We start from the raw sequence: 22,031 nt of genomic DNA on the forward strand, positions 1-22,031 counted from the left end.
AGGAGTTTTTTTTTTTAATGGAAGAATTTAAAGTTCAGATATGAATGCTTGATTAATTGACTCAAACTCTTTGGGTGTGTCAAATTTGCACCTGCCACATTGTACAGAGCCCAAGCCCTTACTGTAACTAAAATCAACATCTGTCTCTTCAGGACTAAAATATCCTTACCTAGGTCAAAACCTGAGGCTGTAAAGGGGCACTCAGCACATATGTTGACAACTCTACAGAGGATTAGATAACAGTTTAGTATATTGGAAGCACATTTCTTCATTTTTACAGAAGAAACTACTTACGGAAATGAGTTTGTCTAAGTTTTACAACGTTCGTCGAGGTATTTTCTTTCATCGTGGAATATATTTGAACGGGAAATCATATATTTTTCAAGAGAAATATCTCACAGATGCACAATTGCCATTGTTTTCATTTGCCTCCTGTACGTAAACTGGATGCAGCGTACGTTTCATGATGTAAACCCCTGTCAGTGTTTCCAACCCCCTTTTTTTTTCACTATGCTTGTCTAACCTAACCTTATCGGAAATTGTTCATGGGGCTATCCATCAGCTACCGTGCAGAATGGTTCATGGGGCTATCCGTCAGCTACCCGGGCTATCCGTCCATAATGTACAATTTCCACCGATGATAGGTATTTTTTGGTGAAGAAGGTTGGAAACACTGCATACCCAAAACATGAGTCAAGATGTGGCCGCCATATTGTGTATTACAGAAGCAAAGAAAGGAATAAAAACAATCACTTTGTATGTTAAAAATTGTGTTTGATTTCATGTAAAAAGCATAATAGCATCTTGAACTATGTTCCACAATACACAATTGGTAAGTACGAACCATGTGAAACACAAAATATCTGATTTTAATGTGTTTCCGATATACTAAACTGTTACCGAGGTTTATACTACGGCCCAGATGCCAGAGCCTCATTGACCTTGCAACACTGCAGTTATCAGGTGTACTATGTGGAAGTGAGGTTGACTTTTGGTTGCCTTCCATGGTGGCCACTCTAGGACCATGATAAAATTCAAGTATAATTCCTGGTGTTCAAGGTTAACATTCCAGAAATTCAAGGGTACAAACTAGAGCTGAGCCGATACTGATGTATCATAAAATATTTATGAGGAACTTTTCCATTCATCAAATGGACGTACCATCATTCTTTCAGTTATTAAATAAATATTCAATTTTTTACTTCTTTGACATTGATTTCCTTGCCATGACAGTTGTTTTTACACAAATTTTAGAAGTCTTAACTACACGTAAACTAGATGATGAATATTTGCTGTTTTATATCGGATTTTATAGCATTTTTTTTTACTATTTATGTAACAACAATATTTTTAGTCAAGAAATAAAGAACAAAATAGGTATTAACATTGTCTTTCCTTCGTTTTTTAGTCTGTGGTTAGATACAACAATACTCCATACGCATCGGAGAAATTAAGTACTAATTAATTAATTTATGTATTATTTACGAATAAACCTATAATTATATTAACGTATTAAATAGAAACACTTTTATTATTAAATTTCTGAGATACTTGGCTTAGACTGGCTCCCCAAATAGATTTCTAGATATGTGCCTAGTGATGTGATGAGTTAGTATGACTCGGTAACTAGCCTTTTGTTATTTTATACTGGAATTATACAAGTATCAGAAATCGCCACCCACAAACACGTACATTCAAATATATTCAATATAAAGGGTCTGTGCTATTCCAAAATCCTAATTAAATTACATTAAATGATATATATATTTTTGGCACATTTAATTTAAGGTGCGGAGTCTACATTTGCCATGTCACATACTCAAGGCTCTAAATACGAGGTTTGGCTGGAAAAAAACCCGGACTGCTGCTATGAAATCTTTTATTCGGCATTTTGTACAACAGGAACATTATCTCCTTCAAAGTACTCCCCTGCACGATCTGTACACCGCTCCATACGAATTTTCCATTGCTGGAAGCAGTGTTGCCAGTCATTTTCGGAGATCATGTTCATTACATCCGTCGCTTTTCTTTGCACTGCTTCTACTGTCTCAAATCTGGTTCCTTTTAGGGCGGACTTCACTCTGGGGAATAAAAAGAAGTCACAGGGAGCAAGGTCCGGCGAATACAGCGGATGTTCTAACACTGGGATGCCATATTTAGCCAAAAATGTCTTCACTGACAGGGCCGTATGGACAGGAGCATTGTCTTGGTGCAGAATCCATGACTTCCGTTGCCACAAATCAGGTCGTCGTCTTCTTACTCGCTCACGAAGGGTTTTCAGCACATTAATGTAATGATGTTGGTTTACAGTTTGACCCTCGGGTACCCAATGAACGTACACAATGCCTCGAATGTCGAAAAAGACTATCATCATGGCTTTGAATTTGGACTTGCTCATGCGAGCTTTCTTGTGACGTGGCGAACTCGGGGTCTTCCAATGCATTGATTGGCGCTTTGTGGCAGGGTCGTACGTGAAAAACCATGATTATCACAGGTTATCACTCTCTCTAAGAATGTAGGGTCTGTTTCAATGTTCTTCAAAGTGTCCGTACAAATGTTCACTCGAGCTTCCTTCTGTTCCAATGACAAGTTCCTTGGCACAAGTTTTGAACACACTTTACTCATGTTCAAATTCTCGTGTAAAATTCATCGAACACTTTCTTTGTCTATTCCTGTGATTTCAGCAACTGCTCTAATGGTCAATCAATGATCTTTTCAAATCACATCACTCACTTTTTGAATGTTTGTTTCCGTTTTCGACGTGCATGGTCGTCCTGAACGTGGGTTGTCTTGGATCATTTCCTGTCCTCCTTTAAACCATTTAAACCATTCAAACACTTGTGTGCGTGATAAACATTCATCCCCGTACACAGATTTTAATATGTCGTACACTTCTGTTACGGATTTCCCCAAATTGTAAAAGAACTTCATATTGACACGCTGTTCCATTTTAATACTCAGCATTTTTCCGACGGAGCACAGACGCATGTTCTGCTTTGTCCAAGTGCCACAGCAAAACTGAGAAGCCTGCACCCAGGGCAATTAGTCATTCTGTAGGCAGGGTATGGTAGTATAGAATCATGCATTGCTCAACCTTCGCGCATTCGTTGTTTGCCAATAGCAACATCAATCCAGTTTTTTTCTAGCCAAACCTCGTACATTTACAAACACAAGTCCCAAATGATAAGAAATATACTAATCTGCGAAAGATAGTTAATTGTAAAGAATATTTAAACTCGAATTTAACTAATCAAATGCAAGATATCTTACCATAATCCTCCACCTGTCAGATAGATTGTTCTGCAAAGGACATTAGCAAAGTAAATTCTGTTTTATGTTCAACACAGCTTTCCTTTCCTTCCTCGATAAAAATTAAAGTTGTCAAAAACTTGGGCAATTATAAATATGGAAAAATTCAATGGGATTTTGATTAACAAAAGTTGCAATATTTCATGTCTATGGAGACAAATTCATGCAGAATTCACGGTGAGTAGCCAATGCCTTCTGTGAACACCCCAGATATGAAGGAGATGCGGGTGAATGTATAAATTTCCAGCAGTTGAAGTTGCTGAGCAGATACTGGTCAATGATAGTTATTACTAGGATTGCTTACAGTTTCGAGAATGTCAGGCTACTGATATAATAAAAATTAAAAAAATTACCCATTCATGATCCGCAGTGTCACCTTGTGCCCCAACATTACTGAACAACTCCTCCATTTCTACGAGAACTGCAATTAAAAGAAGATAACTGTTAATAAAATATGGTTCATATTTTCAGAATTACTAAATGGTAGCAGCTTAATTTGTACAATTTCCCATTTTCATAAATGCCAGCAAAAAATATTTTCCACATTAAGAAAATAGAATCACATGTATATATCACAGCAACATGGGTTCAAGATATTATTTTAAAGCTGAGAGTCCTAAAATAATGTAACTATGAAAGCATGTGCTAGGTGAGTTTCACACGGCCAGTGTCTATTCCGCATGTCTCTGAAATCTTCAAACATTTTTGTGATGTAATGAAAAATACACAATAACTCACTTCACAGTAAAAGGGGGACCAAATTCAGAAATCCTTTTTGCACCCCACACACATGACCTAGATGGCAGAAGCAGTCCATAACTAAGACAAAAAAACAAATGGCTGGTAACAAGAAAAGAATCATATAAGTATAACAAAAGATAAAAAAAAACATTCTAAAGTATGCTAAGACATAAATAGAAATTGAACCATGTAAAAAATGCCTGTGTACCATGATTAATTGGAATTAAACAATTGGAACTTCAGCCTAATACTTTTTCATGTTCTGCCATAGAAGAGCAAAATCTTTCATAATTCCTTCATGTGCTTAACGTGTGTGTTACATAACCAGTTTGAAGAACCAAGACTGAATAAGATATTGATAACATGCACAATGTGAAGTGTATACAAGTGTGGGCAACGAAAAATGTAAAACTAACTTCATTTGGGCAATGATAAAATTAATATATGTACATGGGGGCTTGAGCCCACACAATGTTAATGATGCTGGGGCAGAGCCCCTCAAATAATTTTGCTTAAGAGGATCTAATGTATTATTTTGCTTCTCTTGTAAAGTTTACTCTGTATTGTGCCACATGAACTTCACTTTAAATACACATTTGAAATGTTCTAGACCATCAACTTTGGGGGGGGGGGGGGCAGAGACCGCTAAACCATCAACTTTGGGGGGGGGGGGCTATGACTGGAGACAGCAAAACACATGACTTATTACTATATACTAAGTATATAATTATGAGTATTGTTAACATTTTTACTAAAAAGAGTTTCAAAATAACGAGGTGATATGACAATTATACCAGTATGTTGTTTAGTGAATTCTGAACAATTTGAGGTCGTAAACACAACTTTTTGGCAATATTGATATGTACAATATTTGGTTGGGGCGTTACCCCCACACCCCCTATATGATTTCATGGCATGGTCTTAAGCACAGGGGAGCACTTTACCTTTTTTAAAATTATTTTTTTTTACGATATTTAGTTATTCTCAAAATCTCTTCCTCTCATCCAAAGAATAAGGGGAAAATAATTCTAAAGTCTTCGAGTTTATTTAACACTGGCTTGCAGTAAAGTACGCAAGGAAAGCTTATGAAAAGTGTGTATTGCGAAAGTGGGAACGGCTATGATCAAATGCGTTATTGCTAAAGCACGGCATGCTATGTGATTTTTTTATTATTGCAAAATTAAATTTAAAAAGTAAAATATTGTAGTAAGAACAAAAAAGTAAAACTATTTTCCTGCGATCTGTGTTAGCTTTTATGTAAATAACTAAATAAAACTGTTAAATATTGTAAATATTCCTTAGTTTTATGGGTACGTCAACACTAAGGTTATTTGTACCTGTCATATGTCCTTTCTTTACAAGTCTGTTGCGGACATTAACCCTCCATAACACACGCGTCGGCACTCTGCCGCCTTTTCTAAAATTTTAAATTATTCTCCTTATCAGTGCAAGAATGGTCTGGAAAGCACTAGGAAACTTATATACACTATTCCCATGAAAACACAGAGGCGTTCCAACCTTTTTTCTGTCGTTTTTCAGTTGTTTGCATGCCTCAAAAGTGACCGGTCCCCTTTAGGCGGCACTCAACAAGATTTTGACTCAGAATTTTGGAACAAATTGCTCCTTTCTAAGCCCATATAAGTTGTATGATTTCAATTAGTTTTGAAAAATATGTTGAACGTTTTTGAAAACTACGTTGAAAATTTTGTGAATGAGGAGTTCATTTTTTAGTTCCTTTATTATATGGCAAAATTTTAATTACACGTATTTTGGGAATAATATTTTGGTGCATTTGCTTCAAGAGTCTAAGCGTGTACTTCTGTGTCATTTCCTCTAATGTTTTTAGTTTATATAGTTTTAGTTTAGCTAATAAAAATGTCCGAAATGGACTGTTTGCGTTTATATATATATCGTCTGATTTCCAGTAAGCACTAGGGTAATTCAACATCAATTTGCATCAATAGTTCATCTAAATAAAGTTGGTTTTGATAGGGTGGCACTGAGTGTCGTGCATGGGACATTTGTGCTACTATGAAGGCATGGATGACGGAGGGTTAAAACACACCCATGCACTCACCGGGACTCGAACCCGAGACCTCCGGATCAAAGCGAGTTGAGTCGACCACCCAACACGCTCGGCTACCGAGGCCGGCATAAAACTGTTAGGTTGGCCTCTTAATGCTACTTTTCAATAAAAATGCTAATTGTTATCTAAAAAAACAAAAACAAATGAGCAGACACAAAACACACAAAAAGACATTTTCTAAACGTTTTTCATGTTACATTTAATTTGCATGAGGAATAAAATAGCTGCTAAAAAACTGCTATACGATTACGTAATTTTTATTATTAAAAAAGGGAGTGAGTGAGTCATTCATTCATTTATTTCAGTGATCAGAGCCCTACACCAATAATTTTGACAAGTCGGTGCCCCTGTATATGTATAAATTAGGGATGGGCCGATACTGATAAAAGTACAGATATAAAATTTGCCGATACCGATAACCGATATTCTACTGATCCGATATAAAGTTACAAATGGTCCTTGAACATGAAATGTTCGTTGATCTCCATAATAAATGTGTGTTTTGAGGTGACAGCAGTGCAAAAGAAGTTGAATATTTAGACAATTACTTTTTTAGAAAGTAGGGCATCGAGATTATCCATAAAAATTACAACAAAATGGCAGAATTTTGCACTAAATTATAAGATATTTATCGATATATAGGATCTGTAAAATAATCGGTAATTTCACCGATAAACCAATATGCCTATATCAGCCGATACTGATAAGACTACTGCTTAATCAGTCCCATCCCTAATATAAATGTATAATCTGTGCGAGTCAGGAACGTTGGGAAAGTTTTTTTTTATTCCTGTCTAGATTGTTTCTAAGGCTACATAAAGGTTGCTGAGACTGGAAACATGCATATATTCCATAACAAAGATTTCTGTAGTAGGTAACATGAAATCATTCATTTTCTAAAATTTTGTCATGGTACAGTCATTTTTTCATGGTCCAATTTATATTTATTTTGATTTGCTTTATTTTACTTTGCTTTTGTGCCACTTTTGGCTAATTGCAAAGATGGGGATGAGTGATGATATGATGAAATTGATAAATGGACACACTCAAATATCCATGCTGCTCAGTCCAGGATTTGAACCTGGGACTCCTGGTGTCATAGCACGATGTGCTAACAACTCTGTCACGGGGGCCAGCTAAGAGCATTGAGAGTACTGGCAAATATTCATTCGTTTGACCCTTGTTTGAACAAGAGTTTGGTTGCCAGAAAATATTTTTGGTTATTCCAAACTATTTCCGTTGTGAAGAGTTAACAGTATTTTCTGTTGAAAGTTGGTTTTCTAAAAGGGGCCCTGAAGAAAATCAAAGGGTGCATAAGGGACCCCTGGGTCCCCCATGTTCTCGATCATGATGTGATCACAACCATGTGGACAAGACCAGAAAAATTCACCCACATCAAGAATCGAACCAGTCAAGACAGCCTGCAGACTTCTCTCTTTACATTTTTAATAAAAGTAATACCCCTAAGCAGTAGTATCCCCATTTTTTTCTATTTTCTCAAGTTTCACACACATCAATTTTCTCTGTATTCTCATTGGGACAAACATCCATGTCCGAACCAGGATTCGAACCCAGGACCCCTGGCATTGCATGCAGTGTTCTGTGCTAACCATTCTGCCATGGAAGTCAACTAGACCACCACAGCTCTCAAGTATTAGTATAGTATTGCAATGCAACCCTGGAAACTGATCACAGATCTATTAACTTTTACGCCATCCACGAAGAGTAGAATCAAACTGTTGGCCAAATATTTTAGAACATAGTATATTAAATACGGAGAAACTAGTACTCACTTTTATCCAACGAGGGTGGTGGCAGTGGCCACTGAAATTAATCGATAAAGAAAAATCAGCTTTGCGGATAAAAGTGAGTACTAGTTTCTCCGTATTTATATACTACCACGTCTCTCTTTTCCCAATTATGAAAAGTATTTTAGTTAGTTTAATCATTTGTCCCACACTGTGGCTGTGTGGTCTCACTGGGTAACAATTAAAATGTTTCTCATTGTATTTTAATTGTTTCTGAATCAGTTTTTCACACTGATTTCAAATATGTAATTACTTCTTTGTCGAATATGGACCAATTCAAAGTTATAATGATTTTCTTATATTTTGTATCGTTTCAGACTAAATCAATAGGCATGGTTTCCAGAGGTAGTTGTAAAAACTCGCCCGATTCCTTCCGTTATTGCTCCCAAGCAGAAGAAGCATTGCATAACACCTGGCACCAATATTAAAATATCTTTATATATTAATAAAAATATATATAAATCCTAAATTACTTACGACCAGTATACTGGCACCAAGTATTACACAGCGTATAATGCTTACTTTGGAGTGCCGATGGGTGACAAATCATGGACTCCTCATGTCATCTGTAGTTACTGTAAATCAACTTTGGAAGGATGGCTATGCGGATGTTGGAAAAGCATGCCTTTTGCAGTTCCCAGAATTTGGAGAGAGCCAACGAACCACCATGACAATTGCTACTTTGTGTGGTCGATTTGTCATCATTGAAGTATTGAAAACATCGAAGTAGAATCCAGTACCCAGATATCCCATCGTCAATTGCATCTGTCCCACATGGGCCAGATTTGCCTATTCTGGAACCACTTGCCTCTTACACAGAAGACTCAGCATCACCAACAGTGACCCTGACAGTGACTATGATGATTCCAGCAAGAAATCTCATTTTCCAACTCAAGAGGAACTCTATTACCTGATGGAACAATTTTAAAAAAATATTTTTTTCTGTCCAGTTACTTTACCATGTTGTTACTTGAAAACAGTCATTATTTTAATTTTAGTGGCTGTAGGTTTCGAGTGGCAGCCATATTTGTTTTCAAAGATCCGCCATTTGGTGGTCGTAAGGGGTTACCGAATCTGAAATATCTCAGCCCCTAATTATCCTATCGATGTGGAACAAAAACAAAAATGATCAGCAAACTGTAAGCTACAAGACTGTGTATTAGCCACTGTTATATATGAATTATGAAAGGGTGAAATTTACGTTTGAAAAAGTAGGTCATTGACGCTAAAAGTCCTGATTTTAGCAGATAATATTTGCAAGAAGGGAAATGGTCACGAAGTTTGCAACAGTTCTTTAATTCAAAGACATTTTTTGCAATTATATTTTATTATTTCATTTTGAGCATAATCTGAAAAGAATGAAGAAAATTCTGTTGTGCTACTCTATTCAATGTTGATGTTATTTTGTTTGTTATTTGTTACTATAGTGACTGTAGAAATTGGTTAATATACTAATGTGTTAATTAACATTTGAAAAGTTATTTTTAATTAAAATATTGCAACTAACTGCTCCACACTGGGGACAGTTGCAATAAATTGGCGACCTAGAGCCAGGATTCGAAAATTGTGAGTTGATAAGAACTGAACTGATAATGCAATAATGAAGAAAAGAGAAGTGCCTTACGTCCTTCGAAGTAGCATGTGTCTTCAACTGGATCTCAGTGATGTTGCTGAAGTAAGCAACGAAGAGGATAATTCTGGTAAGCAAATGGAGGATTTACTCTGTTGCAAGGACAGATTTTCTGACACTCGCATGATTAAATGCACGTCATGCAAGAAATGGGAACATGTAAATTGGAGAGGTCTTACAGTTATTCACTGGGTAAAATATTCAGCTCTATGAAAGAAGACTATTACTGTAAGACATGCAATCCAGAATTCAATCCATTCACTCTAAAATCATACTTGGATACGGTGAATCCCAATATTGACCAAATTTTATCTGCTTTTCACTTGAGTTTGGCCCAACATGAGAATAGGTTGCAAGACAAGTTGCTCCAGAATACCGAAATGCTGGAGAATAGGTTACTTCAGAACATTGAAGCTTTGGAGAATAGGTTACAAGATAGACTTGATCAGAACACTGAAGCTTTGGAGAATAGGTTACAAGATAGACTTGATCAGAACACTGAAATGCTGCGTGATAGTTTACAAACAAACTGTGAAGTTTGGGGCACAAAATTGGTTAGGTTGGAGCAAAGTACTGAAAAACTGAACGAAGGGCTCCCACAATTAGAAAATAAGTTGCAGCAAGTTTCTGATTCTTGTCAATCAGCTAATAGGTTACTAAATGAACGTATAAATGATGAAGTAACTTTATTAAATTCGAAAGTCAGTGATCTTGAATCAAAACTAGACCATCATGATGATGTGTTAAAACAACACTTATCAAACCAGTTGTGCCAATATGAAACTTCTATAAGTACACTACAAACAAATATGAATACTAAGCAGGTAAAGTTGCAAGAATTTGATTCTATGCTTAAGGATTTAAATGAGAAATGCATTAACTTAGAGCAAAGCGATGTTATTTGTACTAGTATGGTTAGAGACGTTTTACAACCAGATAAAAAATTAAGTAATGTTGATGCACTTACTAATGAACATAGGCACATAGCATGCCAAACTGATACAAGATTAAATTCTAAAATAAAGCATGTTGTTTTTAGTGAACGCAATAAATGCGAAACATTTCATACAGGTTCTTCTGGCTATGATACATCTGATGCTGAAGTGAATTCTGCAAAGGAGAATGTAACCAAATTGTGCAAGGGCAAATCTGCTCACAATAAAAGTAGAAATAAATTTGGTGAAGCTTCCACTTCACAGGGCAAGAATACATATGCATTGCGGCATTGTGTTTTAGATAATACTGAATTTACTAATAGCAATCCTACTAGTGACAAAATCCATTGTCATGTTCATTAAATAACCATTCATGTCTTTCTTCCTTGAACAGCTCTTTACTGTATGATAACAAGCATGTACATACTTGTGATATTGAAAATAATGCACCTAGTTCTTTATGTGCTACAGACACATCAAAGCAAATTTGTTCTACATCTAACAGAAATTCCATACCTTCTAGAACTTATGTTGCTTGTGATAATAAAGACAATTTCACAGGTCTTGAAACTTCAGTATGTGGTTGCCAACGTCAAAGTACATGTCATTCCTTGATCAGTTTCCTGATGACTTACATGTAAATCATAGTCCTTGTACTAGAACAAACTGTACTTATAACCCGATGAGGCTGAATAATGATTCTACATGGAATTCTTATAATCAGTCTGATAAATGCTCTAATAGATTTACACGAGTTAGTGAACTCAGTCAATTGCAACGTTTTGGAGGAGATGTTTCAAAACAGTCTGCTAGAGAATTTATCAAACAACTAACTACAATGTTTAACTTAATTGGTGTTCCTTCCAAGTATAAATTATGTATAATTCGTAAGTGTTTTTATAATGTAGGCGCTTACTGGTTCAACAGTGAAAAGAAGAATTTCACTTCTTATGAGGACTTTGTACAGAAATTTCTAGACCAATTTGCTTCTAATGAATTATTAGAAAGTCAGTTCACATTGTTACGATCTAGAAAATACAACCCAGCTTCAGGTTTATCATTGGAAGCATATGCTTTAAAAACGTACTCTGCTTATTGTAACCTTGTGGAAACTCCAAACAAAGTTGATGTAATACGAATGATTTTGAAACAGCTACCTGAGTCAATTTCAAAGAATGTGGGCTGTCATAACATTATAGACCTTAAGCAACTGATGCAGAAATTAAGGACTATTGATTTGTATTTGAGTGATAAGAATAAAAGTTTATCCCGGTGATAATACAGATTCTGATGACAGGGCTAATAAGAAGAGAAGTTTTGACAGACCAAAATACTTCGTCAGGCAAGTAAATGTTGAGAGAAATTCTTATGATTCTACAACACAGACTGAAAATGCAGGAATCAATGTAAATAATTGCCCATCTCCCAGAAGATTTGAATGCAATCCCTCAAGAAGGCAGTTTGTAAGGTCTGAAAGAACTAATAATAACGTGAATAATTCTAACTTCAGACGTGAAGATTATCCATCCAGATCTAATAATAATGGAAGTGCTGGTGTTAGAAGAAATGCAAATGTTGATGAACAATCATCTTATATTAGTGGTCAGTATACACTTAATTGTAATACTAATCAGAATAGCGACAGTGTTTGTAATAATTCTCGTAATTCGATAAATTACTCGGATGCTAGAACGGATAATCCTGTTTCATCTGAAAGGTTAGATGTGTTTATTTGAACAGTGAGTTGATCATCGCTGTTACAAGAAAGCTCATTGTTTCTTATTATCGTGTGTAAAACACCATGAATTTATTGTATTTGATCTGTTTATTTATGTTCTGTTGATCATCATATTGTCTTTTATGGAAGAACTTATGTTTGGCTTCTCCTCTCACAAGCCATGTCTTTTATTCGTCTGACATTTCAATAAAAGCGGAAAACGACAAGATGAAAATATACAAAGTGTCTCGCTGGAAGAACTATAAGAAGGAATATATGTAATGTAGGATAAAATGAATGTAATATGGTATACCATTATAATGAAGGACTTCATTTGCACATATAGCTTCAAAGGGAAGAAGTGCACTCGTGAAGAATATAACCCTTTAAATGGATATAAGATGGTTATGAAATAGAAATAGTAATAGTAATGACATTGCAGTAAAGAAGAAATCTACTGAAGATGGCTGTAAAGAAGATGTGAAAAGAATGAGATTGCTGCCAAAGAAGTAGCAGAAGAAGAAGTGATGATGATACATTGAAGATGTTACGTTTGAAAAATATACGTATTTCTACATCAAAGTATGATGTCAACGTTTTCAACCGGAGGAGGAGGCTATTGCAACAGTTCTTTAATTCAAAGACATTTTTTGCAATTATATTTTATTATTTCGTTTTGAGCATAATCTGAAAAGAATGAAGAAAATTCTGTTGCGCTACTCTATTCAATGTTGATGTTATTTTGTTTGTTATTTGTTACTATAGTGACTGTAGAAATGGGTTAATATACTAATGTGTTAATTAACATTTGAAAAGTTATTTTTATTTAAAATATTGCAACTAACTGCTCCACACTGGGGACAGTTGCAAGTTGAGCTTTACTGGATAAAGAGCTCTGAATTAGATGTGCTCATTCACCAAGTTTCAACCCTTAGACATGCTCCCCTTTTTTCTAGAAATGATTAAAAAGTTAGAAAAGTGAAAAAAGGGAGACCTGATAAAAATATACAATCCCTCCCTATAGCAGAGTTTGGTATGAATATATTATGTACCAAAAATTAGGATTTTCAGATTTCATTATAAGTACCTTTCATATTAACACAAAGTTATACCTACAAATAAGCATATGCAGAAGTACGGATAAATGAGAGTTTACTGTATACACATCATAAATCAATTGACAGTGGAGGAATAACGCACAAAGGGGTTTATTGTCAGATCAGACAGATGCTGCAATCCAGAGTTGGAAAACAAAATGACACCTGTAGAAAAAAGTGTCTGGGAAGAATTTTCTGATGTTGTGCATAACTTACTAGGTAACAACAGGAGCCCACATTACAGTGAACTGATCCAGAATTTACTGGATACATTTCATACCTTAGGTTGCCGAATGTCAATAAAGTTGCATTACCTGCACTCACATTTGGATTTTTTTAGACCAAATTTGGGCGATGTGAGTGAAGAACATGGAGAACGATTCCATCAAGATATGCAGAACATGGAATCGCGGTATCAAGGCAGATGGGACACAGCCATGATGGGGAACTACGTGTGGGGCTTGGTGAGGGATAGTCCCCAGCAACACAAAAGGAAAATATGATCACATCTGCATTTCTAACATACTAAGATACTTGATTGCCAAGTCAGTGTTGTGGTAACTATTCGTATATTATATTCTGTCAGACAATATCCAAATTACATAGATCGATCATTGTTATTACGTTATTGGACAATTTTCTTTGTGATACTATATACACTTAATATACAGTGCGTCCATTTCGATCTGCAGCCGAGAGATCGGGAGAAACATGGCGGGCGGCGCTGACGGAGATGCCGACATTTGAGGCCTGTAATGCCCGCTTATTTTTGTGGACATCTTGCAAAACGAGCACTAACCTGTGTTATAACATGCAAAAGCTCTTCTGTAATTCTTCCAAGTTCCACCCTTATATACACAAATAAATACGCTTTAGAAATTATATTAAGAGCCACAGATAATACTCTGTAAAACATTTTAATCATAGTTTTGACCAGTAACGTCCTGCTTAAGTTTATATCCTTGAAAGAGTTTTGTGTCGATGGGGATCGTTTGGAGGTTTCGAATGTGCAACACTGTATCAAGATTACACTGCAGATGAACCGTTAAAAGCTAATGGTGTTCGTGAGCTTCCTTGCAATCCGAAATCTCCTAGCTCAAGTTTTTTGTTCCTTCGCGACTACAGAGCTGTGAATATAGTGGCAGGCAGATGTAAACCAAGAGCGTGTTAATTTCGTACAGTGCGTAAGAGTGTTATTCTTGGTTACTTGCCGTTACTTGTTTGTGTTATTGCAGTGTGTATGTGTGTTGTGTCAGTCAGACGATTGGAATGCCAGCCGCAAGGTTCACGTTAGAACAAAGAATTTTTATGTATGACACTTACGTGAAAAGAGACTCGTGTCGAGACGTATGTAGGCAATTAGTACAGAAATTCCCAGGCGTTTCACCTCCACATAGAGATACGGTTAGACATCTTGTCCTTAAATTACGAGAAACTGGATCGTTAAATTTTAAAACACCTAAGCAAAAACGACGGATTCTAACCGAAGCAAAACTCGATGAAATTGGTGCAGCGTTAGAACGTTCTCCAAACAAACCTCTACGCCGTGTTTCACAGGAGATGAGCGTGTCAAAATCATCAGCACATACAGCCACTAAGCTACTAAAATTAAAACTGTACAGAGTTTCTATAGTGCAAGAATTACGGCCCCCTGACAACGTAAGTAGAGTAAATTTCTGTAATTGGGTTTTGCAGAATATTGTAGATGGTATTGTTGATCCACAGTTAATAATTTTTTCGGATGAGGCATGGTTTCACTTGCGTGGTCATGTTTGTTCACAGAACAATAGATACTGGAGCACTGAAAATCCCCGAATAATACACGAAGTTCCGTTACACGATGCAAAAATTGGTGTGTGGTGTGCTGTAAGTGCCAAAAGAATAATAGGGCCTATATTTTTTGAAGACACAATAAATTTAGAGAGGTACCGCACACAAATGCTCGCGCCGTTTTTTCAGTTGTTATCAGATAATGAGAGACAATATGGGTATTTTCAACAAGATTCGGCCACAGCCCATACCGCCGCTGATTCTTTGGACGCTATAAGGGAGGTGTTTGATGACAGAATAATTTCAAGAGGTTTATGGCCTTCACGTTCGCCAGATCTTACCGTATGTGACTATTATTTGTGGGGAAGCTTGAAAAATAGAGTCTACCGAAATAACCCTCATAGCATCGACGAACTAAAAGACAATATAAGGGCAGAACTAGGAAGAATTACGGAAGAAGAACTTTTGCGTGTGAATCAAAATTTCATCAAACGATGCCAGGAATGTGTGAATGTAGGTGGACATCACTTTGAACAACTCTTATAACACAGGTTAGTGCTAGTTTTGCAATATTTATATAAATGTCTGCATATGTCCATAAAAATATGCAGGCATTACAGGCCGCAAATGTCGGCACCTCCGTCAGCACCGCCCGCCACGTTTCTCCCGATCTCTCGGCTGCAGATCGAAATGGATGCACGGTATATGCAAATTACTCAAACATATTTGGTTAATTTTTCATATAACTATCAGTGGGTGTGAATTATATAGGAAACATAAAAAAACTTTGGAGAAACAACAAGTTGATGAAAATTTGTTGCCCAGTATGTCTAAGGCATTATGCTTTGGGCTCTGGCTAGGGGACACATGCAGGTTCGAGTCTCCTGGGAGAAACGTAACAGCTTTTCTTCTGAGATTTCAGATTGTGTATGAGACTGGTGAACACTCACCATCATAATTGAATTTGTGTTTTAAGTCCACTTTGTGCACAGTAAGGCTAATCGGGACTGGACCTACAGTTTAAAGTGGAATCCGAACCACTATGTGCCTCAACCGGGTATCGAACCCGGGACCCCTTGATTACAAGGCAACGACACTACCGCTGCACCATCATAATTAAATTGGGGAGCTACGAATAAGTAGCGTAGCCTGGTCATGAAAACCTACGATGACTGAGGGTTCATCGCGCTGACCACACATCACCCCATAACTGATTGGATATCTCCCACCTCAGAGTAGGATCAGATGGGAGTGCGACTAGCAGTCGGTAGGTAGGCCTGGGCCCTCAATGGTCTGTTGCACCACGGGTTATTTTTTTTTTTAGTTTAATGATTTCAAAGGTGTGAGGTGAGACCTTGATTGTCAATTCTTAACTATGTTGACGGAAAATATTAAATAGTTTTTGATTCAGTGAACTAAAACAATACATATTAAATGTCCCAATAAATTAATACCAGGAAACAATGTATTTCATCTTAAATATATATATATATATATATATATATATATATATATATATATATATATATATATATATATATATATATATATAAACATAACCTGAAGAAACTGAAAAACCCAGGCAAAATGCCAACCCTGATTAGTGGCTAGCCCTTATTTTCCATCTTTCCCACCTTTTTGACAGTCTTTCTAAAAAAAATACTAGGCCAAGGGGCAGGGGGGAGGTGTTACGACCCCTGCCAACACCCACTTGGGCACGCAACTACCTTATGTTCATCACGATCCTCATCGATATCAATCTTTGTGCCATAGCCCCACCACACCAAAAAGACCTGTCTAGAACATTGGGGTATGCAAGGAGTTTTTTTCAAGCAAAGTAGACACCAGAAGCCTGTCGGGACTGCAAAGTCCCAGATGATGTTATGCTTATGAAACAACTTTCCGATCATATATGGCCAAAATTATTTTATAACCATATTTATATGAGCTAAGAAGAAGATATAAAAAAATCTGGGGTACTTAGTTATTCTAACACCAAATTTTCATAAATCTAAGACCACTGCACTTTTATGTGGTCAATATGGCTGTATTACTGACGCTCAAGTCTTAAGAAATTGTTTACTGCTCCCTTGCATATACTCCAGCAGTGCCTGCCATTTGTTGAGAGTATTTATCACTACAATTTACAGGGACGCATAAGTTCTGCTGGGTCGGAAACCAACTAACTGTATTGTGTGGCAAGCGTGCGCATGATGTGGGACTTTTTAAACTGGACATGCACATGAGCAATGACCTGCCGTGGCATGTTACACGGATGTGTGCATTCTTTAGTTGTTGGCGTGTGTAAACTCATGTTGCTTTGCATTTATCTTCATGAAGGCAGCAAAAACTTTTTTTGTGCACACTATGGAGTTGGGAAAATAACACAAAGTGTTTTAATATGGAAAGCTGCTGCTAATATGTCATGTGACATAAATGTGAAGGAATAATACATTCCTAAATGCTTTCATTCTTAGGTTAGGAATGTCAGGATTAGGACTGAGTATTTAAATTACTTCCATCAATACTTCCAACACCAGATCATGTGATTTCTGGTCTTCAACACTTTCTGCTATTCTCACCACCTGGTGAAAGTTGTCGTGGCGAAGAAAAAATAAATGCATAGAACCAGGGTGGTTGCAGTGGTATACCATGCACAACATTTCAGTCTCCTATATTTTGTAATAAACTGTAAGTTAGATATAGAACATTTCAGTCTGCTATGTTTGAAATGTCAAAGTAATACAGCTGAAAGTATATTAAATAAATTGAAAACTCCATAGTTATTCCTACTATACACATATTTCTGGTCAGGTACTTTTTCAAAAGAATTCACTTTGCAACAAAAATGTCTATCAGTCATATTACACTCCAAGTACTGTATATGTATCATATAATTCGAATTTTGTCCATTACTGGGGGCCATCGACCCACTGTACCCCCTCGAGAATTACGTGGACTTTTTTTTAATCAACAGATTTCAATGTTTTACGTAACATAAAAGTGGTTTCAGCATTAGGAAACCACAAATAATGGAGATATTTGATCGCGAAGTATAACCCGCATAAGCACAAGAAACTCCTATTCCAGACTACTATCGTTCATTTCTCCCGTAAAATATTCCCAAACAGCAGCAAAACTAACACTCCTGGCGTATCCTGACATTACTATGACTCCAAATTTTAACTATGTTTGCCTAACCTAACCGTGCATGGTTCATGGGGCTATCTGTGAATGGTTTGTGGGGCTACCCATGCATGATGTCAACGCCAAATTTTAACTGCAGATTCGTGATTACGAGGCCTAAATTACTGACTATGCAAAAAATGAAAGAAATTGGGGAACTGTCCGGTATTGTAAAATCATGACACAATCATTTCCAATACCAACGAGAATATATAATTTTAAAAAGTACTAACCTTAAAACAATGCACTTTCTGCTATGTGGTTGCCTGGCCGAAGAGTGCCACAATACTGAAGATATCGATATGCTCCCCAACATGCATTTTCAATGAATAGCACTTCCCACACTAAAAACGCATGCCCACCTTGCAAACAAAGGTAACAGTTCCGTATATCGGAGACACATTTCTTCATTTTCACAAAAGAAACTACAGCATGAGTTTAGAATACCGGACCACTCTCCAATTTCTATAAAATTTCGCCTACTTACTAATTTTGGTGTCCTGATGACGTATCTGTAGTTCATTGTCACACGAAATTTGAACCTTCCTTAAAGTAATGAGCACTGTTTGGACTCGAAAAATGTTTTTGATGTTGAAAAAAACAACTTGAAAAAGGTACCAGTTAGATATAGTGAAAACACATTTAACTCTTTTATTTCCGAATTATTTACATTTGTAATTACCTTATATGCATAGCGGAACATTTTGCAACTTGGGATTATGTTTTTTTTACTGAAAAAAGCGTAATTTTTCACATTACAAATATTTATTGGTCGTTGCTAATTCGCTTTCCTTACACACAATATGGCGGGCACATCTTGACTCACGTTGTCTATCGTCAGCTGATATGTAGTTTCCAAACTTATGAACAGAAAAATGCCACACAAACTATTCACAAAAGGTTTTTCAGCAAAAATTGATCCACAAACCATTCAGTTCACTTGTTAGGCAAACATAGAAAATAAAATTGGGAAAAAAAGACCGCTCACACGTCATCTTGTAAAACTACAGCGTGGTTGCTACACTAACACTTATTAACCGAAAAATGATGGTTTTTAGGCTAACATTGATCCACAAACTATTCACGGAAGGTTAGGTTAGGTTCAGTTATGTTAGGCAAACATAGAAAATTAAACTGAAAATAAAACCACTCGCACGTCATCTGGTAAAACTACCGCGTGGTTGCTACAATGACAGGGGGTTACATATTCGAACGTATGGAACATTTGATTCATGTAATCGACGGTAATGGTAGAACGAGCTATCGTGCAACAAAGATACATTAATGTCGAAAATGACATATACCGGCCGAATAAGTTGCACGAATGGAAATAACACTATTCCCAGCTCCCAAAAGTCCACAGGAACTCAATTCTGTAAGTACTTTCCCATCATTTCTCCTGTAAATTTGATTAAATGTGTTTTCACTATATCTAACTGTTACCCTTGAAAATTACCTTACGCACTTCTCATGGACAAGATACTCTCCATCGACAAGCGACAGTAAATATCATAGAAGCGTGGGAATGAATGTAGAAGTAAATCGGAACCTTAGTAGAATGCATTTAGGGACTTTGGAACGAGTTTACAATACCGGACCACTCTCAAATTTCTATGAAATTTCACCTACTCACTTGTGAACTTCTAATCACGAATCTGCATGAATAATTGGCGGTTGAGTATAGAAATAGAGAAAAAAAGAAACTAAATAAACTATGTTTTCTTAATGTAAAGTAATCTTAGCATAAGAACAGTAGCTCCACGGAACACACAAATTTCCCCGAATGGGTGTCACTTATCGCACAACACTTTAGCAACATAGTGTTCTGACATCATGGAAGAGTGCCTTTTCATGTTAGGCAAGACAAGGTATTAGCCAAAATATTAATTTTTCTTTGTAGTTATGCTAATGGAACCTAACCTAACCTCGTAGGCATTCCTCGTCTGACGTCAATATTCAAGGTAGCAAGATTGTTGTGCATAAAGGAAGACCATTAACGAATTGTGAAAGAAAGATGGTTCCGAATTGCTGTGTATGGACAATGACAGTGTTAAATCGCAAGGTTATTTTAAAAGTTCTACACGTAAATGTACAATTTTAACAAGTGACCGCGAAATATGAACTACAGATGCGTCATCAGGACACCGAAATTAGTAAGTAGGCGAAATTATATAAAAATTGGAAAGTGGTCCGGTATTGTAAACTCATGCCGGGACTCTATGTTAATGCTAAGGGAACCTAACCACGAAAGCATATATTGAACAAAACCTTAAGTAATGGCTAAAACTCCGCAGTATGTGTTAACAGACGTACATCGAAATCGAACCATGTAAAAAATTGCATTCGTAGCATGATAAAATCGCAATAAAACAAAAGGAACTTGGGCCGACAATTTTCTTACTGCTCGTTCCGATACGGGTCACGACATTGCACTTAAACAACTTCCGACTTTCATATCAATTTTACTGATATCCCAATCTGTGCAATTTATGGGTAAATTTTCCTGGCAAAACTACGTAGAAGAATAGTTTCACGAGTTTCAAAAATAACAAGTCTGCAGTTGATATTCCTATTATCACGTGGGTTACACGCTAGGCTTAAACAGGGTTTTTCTAATATACACTGTTATAGCTTTAAAACATTCGAGCAAATCGTTACATGCACTTATATCCACAAGGAAACCTTGAAAAAATATACCTAATTGATACAGATGCCTAAAAGAAACATGAAAGAGTCATTGCATATAAAGTATGAAGTATTTCGTATTCCATCGTGTCTCTTCAAATTTTGTAGCCTTCATGGAAACCATCGTGTTCGTTGCGAGATTAATCAGACTACCATTGCCAAATAATTTGACAACTACCAGTCAGGGTAAAGATTAAAATACATAAATGGGAAAAAATAATATTAATAACTACCATTTACCAAAATGTGTACTTTTGTAGGTTTGTTCTAATGAAATTATGCTTTGTTTTGATCATCGATTCACAAATAGCAAACGCGCTTCCGCAGTAACTTGTTCAACCTTCTTCTTCTTCTTCTTCTCCCTTTTTCTGGCCCCCACCGCCTTTGCAGTCTCCGGCCAAAGTTGCTTTTAGTGTTGATATCATTCCTATGATTAAAGTAGCAAATGTTCAAAGTGATGACCGTTCTCTTCGATGCATTTCAAAACGCAGTGTCTGAAGCTCCACACTGTCCCAAAATGTCAGGAGTGATAGAGGCACAAGCATCAATAATTCGTTGCCGCATGTTTTCTGGCGTTGTTGGAACTTCGTGGTAGCACCTTTCTTTAAGTAGTCCACAAAGGCAGAAATCAGGCGATGTGAGATCGGCTGAACGAGCTGGCCAAGAAACGGGTCCTCCACGTCCTATCCATCGACCAGGAAACTTTGTGTCCAACATGGCTCGAGCCTGAATAGAGTAGTGAGCTGGACAACCATCGATACCGCATGTGGCAGCGCTGGTGTAGTGGCATTCTTCTAACAGCCCTGGCAGAATATTTACCAAAAACTCTGTGTACTTTCGTCCATTTAATGTGCCTTCAATGAAATATGATCCAATCAATCGGCTTCCAATTATTCCACACCAAACATTTACACTCCAAGGTCTTTGGTGTTCAACTTCTCGAATCCAATGCGGATTTTCAACAGACCAATAATGCATATTGTGTCTGTTGATATGACCATGGTTGGTGAATGACGATTCGTCAGAGAATAACACCGATGAAAAGAATTGTTCATTCATTTGCATCG

The 22,031-nt window shown here is 36.7% G+C and overlaps 1 protein-coding gene across 4 annotated transcripts in view; it reads right to left on the reverse strand.

Annotated features, from left to right (window-relative positions):
- The window catches only part of LOC145983976 (exportin-T-like), an 83,714-nt gene extending 62,422 nt beyond the window's left edge, over positions 1-21,292 (reverse strand). For 2 of the 4 annotated variants that reach the window (XM_083117210.1, XM_083117207.1), the window contains exons 1-2: positions 20,977-21,084; positions 3,663-3,730 (exon numbers count right to left, since the gene is read on the reverse strand). In XM_083117210.1, the coding sequence (XP_082973336.1) occupies positions 3,663-3,719 (57 nt within the window). In that variant the 5' untranslated portion in view covers positions 3,720-3,730; positions 20,977-21,084. Of the gene's footprint in view, positions 1-3,662; positions 3,731-20,976; positions 21,085-21,197 lie in introns of those variants that run through there. The other 2 variants (XM_083117209.1, XM_083117208.1) reach the window with 2 other exon arrangements.
- Positions 21,293-22,031: the final 739 nt, after the last annotated feature.

The sequence above is a fragment of the Lepisma saccharinum genome, chromosome 2 (assembly GCF_977018435.1).
Source record: "Lepisma saccharinum chromosome 2, izLepSacc3.1, whole genome shotgun sequence".
Taxonomy (NCBI): Eukaryota; Metazoa; Arthropoda; class Insecta; order Zygentoma; family Lepismatidae; genus Lepisma; species Lepisma saccharinum.